Source organism: Epinephelus lanceolatus, chromosome 12, assembly GCF_041903045.1.
Source record: "Epinephelus lanceolatus isolate andai-2023 chromosome 12, ASM4190304v1, whole genome shotgun sequence".
NCBI lineage: Eukaryota > Metazoa > Chordata > Actinopteri > Perciformes > Serranidae > Epinephelus > Epinephelus lanceolatus.
In genome coordinates, this window is record NC_135745.1 from 40,374,648 (window position 1) to 40,387,921 (window position 13,274).

The 13,274-nt window shown below is 42.7% G+C and overlaps 1 protein-coding gene across 2 annotated transcripts in view; it reads right to left on the reverse strand.

The window, feature by feature from the left end:
• myo10 (myosin X) overlaps window positions 1-13,274 on the reverse strand; it is a 179,305-nt gene that overhangs the window by 24,254 nt on the left and 141,777 nt on the right. For both annotated transcript variants that reach the window (XM_033650103.2, XM_078173422.1), the window contains exons 20-21: window positions 3,991-4,115; window positions 2,908-3,022 (exon numbers count right to left, since the gene is read on the reverse strand). In XM_033650103.2, coding sequence (XP_033505994.2) covers window positions 2,908-3,022; window positions 3,991-4,115 — 240 coding nt within the window. The remainder of the gene's footprint in view (window positions 1-2,907; window positions 3,023-3,990; window positions 4,116-13,274) is intronic.

Sequence of the window (13,274 nt, forward strand, 5' to 3'; positions counted from 1 at the left end):
ATCACACATGCTCAGAACATGTGGCCTCGTGTACGGGCACACATTTGCATCCCAATGAATTGAATAACTAATCCTTTTTAATCATTACTATGCTAATTAGCACAACAAAGGCTGCGCTAAGCCTTGGTGCACTTTTGATTCTTGCTTTTGGGGCCTTTGGGGAGCGCTGCTCGCCGTGACAGGTCAGGCCCGTGGAGAGAACAGAACCACGGGAGAAGCAAGAGGAGCCGCATCACTTCCAGGAAATTAAGTTTGAGGTTGTAAAAAAAAACAAAAAACATCTTCCAGACAATAGTCAGGACATGTGCCGACTGAAAGGAACTGGAGGCCGGCTCGATGTAAATCTCACTGCACGAGGCAGTGGGACAAAGTAGACGAATCCCTCTGAGAGAGATAGAATTGATTTAACGGTTTACAGGCAGTCGCAGCAGCAGGAACGGCTTTGTGATTCAGCGCTGAGAGAGGCTCTGCAGAGGGCTGTCAGGTGGTGTGACACCCACCCTGGTAACCACATCTAAAGCAAAGTCTGCAAACTAAAATGCAAACCCAATGTGTGTTTTCATCAAAAAGTGAAGACATGAATAAAGACATGATTAAAAAATGAGGGCCACTTAATCTTTTGTAAATCTGGTAAATGGTGGCATTTCACTGCTGCCTTGTGACCAACCTTTAGACAGGCGCAACATACCTGACATGCTCCTGAATCAGCACAGAAGAAAACATTGGCACTGTACATTACTGCAAACCATGGATGTGTTACATTTGTACGTTGCATATGCATCATAGCAATGTTTCTAAAGTGACATAACATAAGAGCTGACATCAGGAGAGGAGGGGAGCTGTGAACACTGCAGTCTGTTCTGTTTTGTTCTGAAAATGTCAACAAGCAGCCTTGTTCTGTGGACGATAAACAAGGCGTAGACTTCTGTCTGTGTCAACGGTGATGAGGAAATACAGCAAGTGCTGGACGGAGCAGTGAGTGACAACAACCTGCCCACATTTAAGAGGACTGTTTGCGGTGGAAACACTAGGGTACCATGTCTGAAGTGTTACTGTTGGTTCCAAAGGTACCATACCGAAAGTGTTTGGTGGAAACGGGGCTTTTTTGTGTCCTTGGTAAGACGTTCAGATTTGTTTTAATGTGCACATACAAATGCACGTTAAAACTGACACCTGAGTGCTGCGGTGCTGACTCTTAATTCAGTTTCTTGTGGTTTTGTTGGACCTGGACAAACACACACACACACACACACACACTTATGACCATTCATCCGTCCACCCCCTCATACATACACTTTCCACTGCTGCCACCTCTTGCAGCTTCACACAGTCGTGCTGTGATTAGGGATCTGTGTACCCCATCTGTCATTTCCCCCAGCATTCAAACACACACACACACACACACACACTGACTGTAGGCATATTCTTTCTGATCCGGTGTAGTGGAAGCAGAGGGCAGCAGACCGAGGGGATGAAGACTGGATCCAATAACTGTTGGATTCTTCGCTTCAGGTGCTCTGGACTTCAATTATTCATGCTCTCTCTCTCTCTCTCTCTCTCACACTCACACACACACACACACACACACACACACACACACACACAGAGCCGGCAGCCACACAGGTACCTGAGCTCTGTTTCATTGAGCTGGATTTGTAAGACGCATGAGGCCAAATTAAGCCTTGAGGGTAGCTGAGTGCAGCCAACACGGACTGGCGAAAAAAGTCTGCATCTAGTCATATTCATATTAGGTAGGAGAACAGGGATCAGCCATTGTGAGCCAGAGGCGGCATGAACGGCAGGACATTCAGGAGCTCAGGGTCTGATAGGAAAAAGTCAATTATACTGTAGAGAACTGAGCAGAAGGAAAACATTTCACCGCTGATAGACAGGAAATGCAAATCAGTAGGAAGAACAGATTCTGAGGAAAATAATTTTTCTGTTGTCGACACATTTTTGAATTGGCCGAAGGAGCCTTCACTGGTTTTCAAAAATAAATTAGACCAGTTCTGGAAATAGAAAATAAACCAAATTTCTGTGCAGGATGTTTGTTTGTGTGTAGTTTCTCAGAACACTTTGTTCTTTCTCCTTTGTCTTTCTGTTCAAGTCAAACTAGACAGTTACAAGAATGTTACAGAGTCAAACTCCGTGTGACAGACAGATTGGATCCAAGAGACCTGTGGCAATACAACAAGACCCTTCCAAACCTGGACTGACTGAATATAAATTGGTCCAAGCCTGGCTGCTGGGAGGCAGTTGGGCACGCTTTTGGTCTGAATCCGGAGATGGTCCTTTTCGAGTGTGGCTTGGCAAGATGCAGTGCTTTTAAACTAACAATGAAAAAAGCAAACTGAAGTGGTGTTGTTTGTATCGGTGCAGCCAAATGTGCCAATGGAAAAGCTCTCTGAGGGATCTTAGTCTCTAGCAACCAAGATGAACCCTGAAGACCTCTACCTCTTATTTCTCAAAGGGGGAATTTATGCAGTCAAATGTAATATTGACATGCAGACTAGAGACCTGTGGCAATACAACAAGACCCCTCCAGACTGGGGCGGCAGTAGCTCAGTCCATAGGGACTTGGATTGGGAACCGGAGGGTTGCGGCTCAAGTTCCCGTCCAGACCAAATATGGAGCGTGGAATGGTAGTCTGCTTCGTGGGCACTGCCAAACTTCCAACACCTATCCATGAGCAGCCCCCCTCGCTCTGACATCTCTCCATTTAATGCATATCTAGCTCCTGTTTGTACATGTGTGTGTATTTTGGGTCTGTGTGTGTATATGACAACAGAGTGAAAAAAAATCGAATTTCCACTCGGGGATTAATAAAGTATATCTCAATAAAAAATCAAAAACAGGACACGACCTTGATGTGAGTATGGGTTTAAGCAAAGCGCATCTGTCCCTCACCTTGGTCTTTCCCAGCTGCCACTCTGCGCTGCTGCTGTCATAGAGGTGCAGCAGCTGGATGCAGCTCCCCCTGGGATCATCCGGCATCATGGCGCCACGCATCAACACCTTGTACCTGGAGAAGTGGTGAGGTTAGGTGGAAGGTTAGACTCCAGATGTCCTGGTGTGATTTAGGTAAGAATCAGGAATCTTGTGTGCATCTTAATTTTATTAAAAAAAGACAGTTCCTCCAGGAATTCTGCGTGAACCTTCCAATCACCGCCAAGTGTACAGCAAATTTGACTATTTAAAATGGGTAATATGGTTGAGATGTGCAGGTGTCCCCAGGAAATGTGTACCTATAGAAACAGCAAGCTCTGCGTCCATGGCGACTGCTCCACCCAAAACGCAGTCTCATCAACGTGAAAAAAATATTTATTCCAGCGGATGTCTTAGTTACAACATGATTGAGCTAACTGGAATGGTTTCATGTCGTATCCGACAACAGGAAGCTTTTAACAGTTGACGTCCTGATGTTAGCTTTGCTAACTGTCCCTGTCAGCTGCAGCCACTGATGCTTTCTAGACATCGTGATTTCCCAAAACTGAATAAATACCACACATAGCAACACAAAACTGCTTTGCTAGCTCAATCATGTTGTAACTAAGATATCCGCTGGAAAAAATATTTTTTTCACGGACTGTTTATTGAGTTACTGAGTTACTACAGACACAGCTAACGGGGCTAACAGCTAATGGTTAGCCCAGCTAATCTACGATAACCATGTTATTAATTACAAAACGTGCACACAGAGATAGTAATGTTTGTTCAGTCATTGTGTTTATAGACTTTACAAACATCAGATTAGTTTACGCGGTAATATAGTGACGTGAAAAATGTGATATATATACATATATATATATATATATATATATAGCTAAACTCTGCCGGTTTTCTACCTGGAAGTATTTGTAAACAACAAGGCAATTCCCTGGGGGCACTGCCGGCCCCTGCACTTCCGTTAGTCGAAAAACTACGGGCACTGCCTCCAGAGGTAAAGGAAGAAAAAAAAAATCCTATATCTGCGTTGGTGCAGAGACAAACCTGGAGCAGAAGTCCTGGAAAGGTCTCCGGATGGGGAAGCCGGTGCGTCGGATCTTAACTGTCTCCAACATGCCGGAATATCTGAGCTGGTTCAGAACCAACGTTTGGTCAAACTGGTCAGGCATCTAGAAGCAGACAATTATAGTGGAAAGTTAGGATAAACATAACTACCATCTGGCAGAAGACCATCAAATTCATTCAGATCTGAAATGGCCACTTCTAGGCCCTATACAACATTTAAATAATGGGAACATATGTCAAGTAATTATGGACATGAACAATGTTGTCTGTAAATAAGAACATACTCAAAGCTCTTTGTTAGCACTTCAGGAGTTGAGTGTAAATCCACTTCAATTCTACACTTACTCATTGCACATAATGTATATTTTCACATTTAATACATGACAATATATGTTTTATACATGTTATCACTGAAGGACATCTTGTTTCTTATCATGGGTCTGCTGGTTTCATGGGACAAAAATGTCATGAATAATAAAAACAAAATATAGTAAATATAAATAGAAAAAAACAAACCCTAAAACACAAAAAATCAACCCTCAACAGCATCCTGCAGCATCAACTGATGGTTTTCATTCAGTAACAACAGGACACTTTAACACCACAGGACACTTTAATTGATGTTCTTCTGCTGTTTAGTCCAGTCAATGCAGGATGCCATACACAATGTGATCCTATCGTGCAGCAGTGTTTGACGTAGAAGTCATTTTTTTCACAGCTGTAATGATTGATTTTTATATTCTGACTCCATTACTGTTTGAGAGCAGGTTTAGAGCACTGGCAGTGTTACTATGCAGGGTACTTTACTGGGGTTAAAGAGTTAAGTGTGAGCAGTTCTGTATTGATGTTTGCATTCTGGGTCGAAAAGTATAAACAAAACAAAACGCTAATATGGTTTGTGGTGAGTTCTTTCTTTTTTGGCCATCAGGGGTACAAGTGAAACAAACTGAAAACACAACATCTGACATGTCACTTTATAAAGCTGTTGTGTCAAACATTCTAGGAAACAGTTATCTATTTCCACATCCAGCAGATACAGAGCAACATGATCATCCCATTGGAGTCGTGTTGGTGGCCACGCGATAAATGTAATGTCGCCAACCTGGTCTCACAGAAATATGTGAAATGACCACATGGGTCAAAATGTGCCAGCATTACATGGCCGCACTACATAACAAATCCCAATGTAAAGTAAATCAGGATTCTTTCTCATGGTGCATCCAGGAATTCCCTAGTTCAAAAACATCACACAGTGGGTGGTGGTTAAAGTTATGACCTCGTAGGTAGCATAAAAAGCTAGGAAGTCCTCATTGGGAGGTCAGTGTGAATGAATGGGTCAAACAAACACAGGACTGTCACCAGGAAAACTGTTGTATATGCTAACATGGACTTCTTTTGACTAAGGGCTCTGACACACATTAAGCCGACGACTGACTGTCGGTCAATGTCAGGCTGTCGGTGAACACCTGTCGCCAGAGTCGTCCCTGTTGGCATATTTTTAGCCAATCCAGCATATTGAATCGGCACTGACGTGGTTATTTCAACCAAAAAACAAAACTAAATCTTTTTCTAGTGCTAAGCAGGTAGTGTACGGTGGGTTTATCTAAGCTTGTCCGATGAAAACAGCTGCCTGGTGCAGCTGGAAACACCGAGGCTGAAACAGTTTGTATGTTTTAAACCAAAACTATGAGCCAAAAGAGGCTCAATAGCTGCATAAAAATGTCCTTAAATTCCTTTGAGTGCTGAATCAGTCAAACTATGTCATATGATGTCTAGAGCTAAACCACACCCCACTTTCATCCCTTTAAACGCATGTCCAGACCGTCACATACATAACACTGCATACCACTCAGTCACGACTTTGATCTCAAAGAGAGGAGTGTGTACGACAGCAACAGCCAGCAACAAATCAAAACCCTCCAAAAGACACACTTGGCATTGAGATACCATTATTACTTACAGAAGTGCATTCAGTGAAAAGCATTTTCCCGGGGACCCTTCTCGCCCTGTAACCTCAGTGGGCGTAGGGGGGCTCAGAATAAGAGGGGACTTTCATACCCGCTCGTAATGCCCCCTTTATTCAGCGCCCATCTCCCCTGATAGCCCGTTGATGGGCCATTTGAGCTGCTGAGATGAAGAGAGGCCAATTCACCACCAGATCTTGACTGGGTGATTGAATGGCGCCCTTTAACTGCCACCGGCCGCAGAGAGGACCTCATTAGCATAACTGACATTTGCATACGGCTGGGCCGCAGCGTACAAAGCCGAGCGGTGTCAGGAAGCTGCCCTCTGCCTCCTGCCTTTCTTTGACTCCTGTTTTCTATCTCTATCGTTTCCTCTTTCTGGCAACCACTCCTCCTGGGATGTCAACAACCACTCTTTTTGGGAGTCAATACAGTCGCCTGACTTGTGAATTAAATTTTTCCTTCTTTCTTCTTTTCCATCTTTACTTCAGTCCTTGGAACACAATCTGGAGAAGTTTCATGCTGTGTCAAAGCGCTGCCTCTGTGTCAATTTAAAAGATAAAAAAAGGTCTGCAGCCCAAGAGACTCTGCTCTCTCACTTCAGCTATGACATTTTCTAATTTAGAAAAGTCCATTTTATCCTTTTTATTCAGGGTTCTTAATAACGGAGAAACTAAAGCTGCCTGACGTGAGGATGAATAGCTCAAAGTGACATGAATACAGCCTTTGTACTTCAGAAATTAGTTTCAAGGTTTGAATATTTTACAAAAAGTTTATCACCCGCTATTTTTCGGTTCCAGCTGAGAACTGACTTTTTTTGGTTCTGAACCAATTTATTTTTGGTCAAGATGCTCTGAAAAGTTCAGCATTAGGTGTGGGAACTGGAATGGAACTAGCTCCATGTTGGTGGAAAAGGGGTATTAGCTTCAGACTTTATACTTGATGACATCACTAATTTCAGTTTTAGGACTCTACGTTTTGGATTTGGGAGAGAGTTGTTCATGTTTACTAATAAATCTGGACTGTCTAAGACCATAGGAATATGTGTTTTTCATGGTTTAGGCCTCTTAGTTCCAGTGAAGAGAAATATTATTCCTATGACATACAATGGGATTTTAGACGACAGTGATCTTCCAACTCTATTTCAACATGACAACGCCTCAGTGCACAAACCAGGCTCTTGACTGGCCTACACACAGCCCTGACTTCAACCCCATCCAACACCTCTGGATGAACTGGGCCACCAACTGTGAGCCAGACCTGATCACCCCAAATGCTTAAATGGGAACAAATCCCTGCAGCAGGTTCAACATCTGGAGAAAATACTGAAACCAGACAAGTGGAAGGTGTTGGAGCAGCAGATTAATGTACCTGTTTAATTGTCACACGTGACAGAAATGTTCAGTTGTGCCGCTATTCCTAATCATGTAGTGTAGAATTCAAGGTTTTTACAAACTGTTAGGATTGTTTGGAAGCTAAGCTCCTCAAGCCATGTCCTTTGATCCAGTAAGAAATGGAAGCTCTCACTCAGTTTCAGAATTGTATTCATTATAAATTTGTACATTTGGGTAAAATGCTGAGTATAACTGTTGTGGACTAAGTAAGCTACGCTCTGACAATCCATCAGCTCAGAACAACAGCGCTGATGTAAATCAGCATCCAGACCATCTCAGGCCTCTACGGGGGCGTTACAACAATAGCCTGAGGGGTAAACCCAGTGTCTTTCTCAGCCCAACTTCCCTGCTAAAAGACTCAGAGCTCGCGCATTCAACAGGACAAAAGGGGGCGTGGTAGTTCGCTCCCGAGGGGGTTGGGAACCAACAGGGGAAGACACGGAAGACAAGTGAACTCAGGATGAGCCGTCCATCATTCACCACCAGTACGAAGGTACCCAAAGCCTGAATGCTTCATGATCCTGAATCTTCCGCATTTATTTGTTTTTTTTAAATTCTGTGTCATTTTCAGTAAATATTCCCACATTCTGAAGACTTTGCATGAATTCATCCAATTCTGTAGGTCTGTGCAACTGAGGACGTAAGGAAAATGAGGATGAGATATGCTCCAGCATGAAAGATTTATCTTACAGGCTGATCAGAATGTCAGCTGAGTCACTGACTCCCATTTGAAATTCTTAAACAAGTCTTGGTGTGCGGGTTTGCCCTGTGAAGCTCATCAATTGAGTTGCTTTCAAGCTTGTGGAGAAGAGGAACATTTTCTTTCTTGACTTTATAAAACAATATGACATGTAGTTTACATCAATCAATCCAATTTCAAATGGATGTCATTACCCAGAAAATACTGAATAAGATTTTCTCATTTCCGCAGGCGACCTTTGATTCTCTTCAGGAAAGAATTGGTAAAATATCAAATTTCCCTTCAGAGTTTATACGTTCTTTTGCACCAAAATGATTTTCTGCCACTACCTGTACTGAAAATGTCAAATTTGAGGAGTTGAATGTGGATGAATTTATCTTTTTTTTTCAGATTAATCTGAGTCAGTCGTCCGATCACAATGTCATAAAAATCCAAGGTGACACTTTCTAACTGCTTGATTTGTCTAACCAGTTGTCCAAAACAGATCCAACATTTGAGACGCTGGAACAGAGAATATTTGGCATTTTTGCCTGATAACCATTTTACATAAAATGCATTTTTCTACCTTCAAATTTGGAAGCGTTGGAAGACCTTTGCTCTCTGAAAGGATCAACATTCTTGCTCTAAACAGGACTAAGAACATCTAACAGAGCATTCACATCTCAAAGACCTCTGAGTTTCTTTGTCAGAAGTCTTGTTTGCTTCTTGGCGTCCAGGTCTGAATGTGGGAGCCAGCAGGGATTATCTCTCACTGCTCTGTAGGCGCTCCTTCACTGCGTTTTGGGGAATCCCTGGAACAATGTTTTCCGTTCATAGAGGGACATAAATCCAACCTTAATCCCTGACCCTGCTGGATTTAAGACTGACCCAGTTTGGTGGAGGATTCTATGGGTTTGAATTTCTCAAAAACATCATTGACACAAAGGCAACCTGCAAGGGTAGTGATGCTGTGGTGAAACCAATAAATACTAAGACAGACAGAGATATCGTAAAACAATGAAGCCGAACATTAGTTGCGTAGAAAATGACCTCCTTTCTTTGTGCAAGTTGTAATAAAAAAGAACAGGATTTTTGTGCAGGTCGTTCACCACTATCAACAGGCTTCACGAAGAGCAGCTTTGGCTTGGAGATACAACTATTGTTTTTTTCCATTATTGACTGATCTGTCAATTATTCCTTCAGTGACTCGACTCGTGTTTCAGTCTATAAAATGTCCAAAAGTAGTGAAAAATGGCCATCACAATTTCCCACAGCCCAAGGTGACATCTTCAGACTGCTTGTTTTCACTGACCAGCAGTCCCAAACCCAAACGTTTTTCCATGTTCACAAAGCTATAAGTCAAAGAAAAGCTGTAAAGTCTCATATTTGAAATGCTGGACCCAAACAAATATTTGGCATTTATGCACAAAAACGGACTTAAACACAAAAGAAAAGATACATTAAGATACATCTGACACTGAAGAGTACTTCAGTGAGGAAAATAACTGACGTTTTGTCTCATCTTAGCATCACAAAAGATTAATTTCAGACATACTGAAGGATCCACAGCAGTGACATCTTGTAATCTTTGACTCAAAACGAAATCCCATTCTCAAGACAACTGAGCTTTCCTTAAAAAGCAATGATCAGAGAAACGACTTTCTCCTCATTATCATGTCATTAACTTCCTCATTATGTATCCAAACTCAATCACGTTTTGCCTTCCAAGCTCAATTATAATAACAATCATGCACTTACAAAGCTTAAGGACCTGCAGGCTCCATCGCAAGTCAGATGTCTTGTTTTTCCTTCTTGAAATTCGATGTGGATCATTTTGGTTCTGAAAGCCTTCGGGTCCAATTAACGAGACAACAAACAGGAAACAGAGGGACTGTCTGTTCGTTCAGGACATGACATTATAAAACTACACAGCAGAGATGACACTGATGGGATTTTCTTGCAGTTAAAGTAATAAAGGGACGAGATGTTGCATCTTCTCCTGGTTCTTTGGCTCAGTAGAAAGATGACATGTTATGGTCAGAGCTGGGTTTTCTTCTAATGTGCGACCTGATGTAAAAAAATGCAAAAAAACCCCAGCTTTCCCATCTTTGAGATGTCACCTCCTTCAGTTAAAAGAAACTGGAGTTTTGCGTGCAGAAGACAGAAAATCAAACTGTCTGAAAAGCCTGGAAAGATGCAAAACTCGCTTTATGCATCTGTCATGTAGCTGAACACAACCGGCTGCATCTCACCTCATTCCACAGCACCAAAACCCTCCTCTGGACGCTTTAAACCTCATACAACAAGCACGCACTTGAACGCACCGCTTCCCATTTAAAAGCATGCATCAGGTCTCACCGTGCATCGTCCCTCTGAACTTCGCTTCCCTCAGGTTTTGCCAGATCAGAGACAAACAGGAAAATGACAGAAAACTTCCCAAAGCTGCTGTCTGTCTGTCTGTCTGCGTGTCTCTCTCCGCGACACACTGACCGGCTCAGACACACACATACAGACACACACTCTGCCACCACTGAGTCAAACAAAGGCTTTCAAACCCAGAACTCCACTCCCCTTTTTGTGTGGAGAGGGAGGGCCGTGGTTGCCATGGCAATGCGTCTCCTGCTGAGGCTAATTTGTGCGGGCCACTTGTAGGGCCAGTGTGTGTGTGTGTGTGTGTGTGTGTCTGTGAAGGAGAGAGCAAGCTGTTTACATTCAAACGTGGTGTGGTGATTTTTGTGTCCACTCACTGAAGCTAACTGGTCTCATGAACTGGTGTGACGCTGCCTCAGACTGGCTGAGCTGGGCTGAACGTGAGCCTATCATCAGTCAGCTTCCTGTCAAACCACATCATGTGTGATCTTATCATTCTTCTAATCTTATAATGAGATGCTTCACACCTATTGCACCTCCATTTATTTAAAAATTTCTCCACTTTCCCATTTTAACTTAACTGTATAGATATATATCATATTTTTACACAATGTTTAATTTTATGAGCATCTTCTAAATTGGAAATGAGTCAAGTTGGATGAAGGAAGTTAAATTATCTCATCTTATTTATATAACTGTGTTTACCAGGTGAGTGGTTTCAAGCAAAATGCATTAAAACTGACAAAGTATGAGTTTACACACATTTGCTTGAAGTATCAAGATTTGAAAAGTATTCTCATTAATACCGTGCAGGCCGTCAGGAAGTGTGCCGGCTAATTTTAGTAGTGGCCAAACAGTAGTACTGCAATTTCCAGGGTCTGTCACATGATGCCACTGGGCCCAAAAAGACTTTTTCCCATTGACTTACATGGCGAAAGAGATGTCTGTAAATCAGTGGATGATATCTTTTTGAGCGTCACAACCCCCCTGAAAAGACTCATTTCACTATCATGACTTGATCCATTTGGTCAGAAAGTCTAGAAGGACCGCGTGATTAAATCATTTTATCCCCATTCAAGTAAGCAGAGCACTAAACTGGAAGGTAGCCGCTCAGCTGCACTCGGTCGTGCTTGGCTGCTGTAAGCCTCTAGTACACCTGCTCTATGGTCCTCAAGATGCGGAAGTAGTGCCGATCATCCAGGTAATCTTATAGGCAGCCAAGGCCATAGGCATCGTTTAGGTATGGCGAGGCATGGCAGCTGCCATAAGCTGCCATGTGTTGTAAAAGCATTTTGCTCTGCTGCTGTAGACAGCCTGTCTAAATGATGTCTTGAAGCCTGTCTGATTGTATGTGGGGTTTTTTTCTTCATGTCGGCATGTTAAGCTTGTATTTTCGGTCTCTGGAGACACTCCAATAAATTCGCCTATACAGTATTGTTCCAAATTGGCCTTTGTTTTACTGTGTTTCATACACCGGACCCCTTGGTTATCGTCTAGAAATGAGCTTGTAATTAATTTATTTTCTTTATTTTCTGTGAAGTTAAACACATGACTGATGATAATTAAACGTCTGCTCGCTGTCCGTGGTGCTGAAATATGCGCTGAAATAGGTCCGATGTTTTCACTGCTCTCACCAAGTCGTGCATTACATGCAGACATGAGGTATTATGAATGTGAGAAACAGCTTCATGTCCTTTGAAACAGTTTTCAATAGCATAGTATGTACTTCTGACAGGTCAAAGACCAAAGTGAAGTTTTATATAAGTTCATATTTTTGAAACTCCATCATCAGTAGCTCTGTGACGTCATGTCATATTGCCATACCTTAGCTTTTGCTGAAACGACGCCCCTGGCCGTGGCACCATTTTGCCGTTATGCGCCACTGAGCAAGTAATAGCATAGTAATAGACGGAGCCTTGCCTTCAACACTGTGTCCAGGTCTCCTCATACATCCATGCGATTGTGGTGATTTTCACCATGGCCCTAAAGGGAGACTGTTGACCTCAAAGTCCTTGATCTCAGTTCTTTTTCTTGTGTTTATCCCATGGATGTATGAAGAGAGCTGGATAAAGCGTCTGAGGCAGAGCCCCATTCATTCCCATGAAAGAGCCTCAGTGGTGCATGAGGCCAAAAATGGTTCAGTTGCCGCTTATAAGATTACCTGGATGATTGGCACTACTTCTGCACAGTAAGGGTCCAAAGTGCAGGTGCACTACAGACTTTCGCTAGCTGAGTGGGTAACTTCTGGTTCAGGCCTCTGCTAACTTTGTTGGGGATACCATTATTCAATCTTCCATCTCTTGTAGACTTTCGAAATGTAATCAGACCAGATGGCTCAAGTCCTGATAGTGAAATGAGTCATTTTGAGGGGTTGACACACTTTTTCCCACTGATTTACAGCGACTCTTTCACAATGTAAGTCTATGGGAACAAGTTTTATTGGGCTCAGTGGCATCACCTGATGGATCTGGAAGTCCACGCTTTTGTCACTATGTCAAAGTGACGTCAAAGTGGGGCGCAGTTCCTGAGCTCGATTTATCTCAAAGAAAGCACAAACACAAATGCATCACTTCCTGTGTGGCAGGAAGGAACACAGCAGGCTGATTTCATCTTCAGTGTGAGTTTCAAAAACTGGATGAAGGTTGAATTATTGCTGAGATGTGGACTGATTACGTGACGTGTGTGTGTCTGTATGGTATGCAGTTTGTTCTACGGACACAAAAACCCATAATGCTGTCAACACAGGTTCAGTCAAAATCAATAGACTCTGATCAGTCTCCATCATCGGTTGTAATTACTGTCAAAACACACTCTCTCTCACACACACACACACACACACACACACACAAACAATGT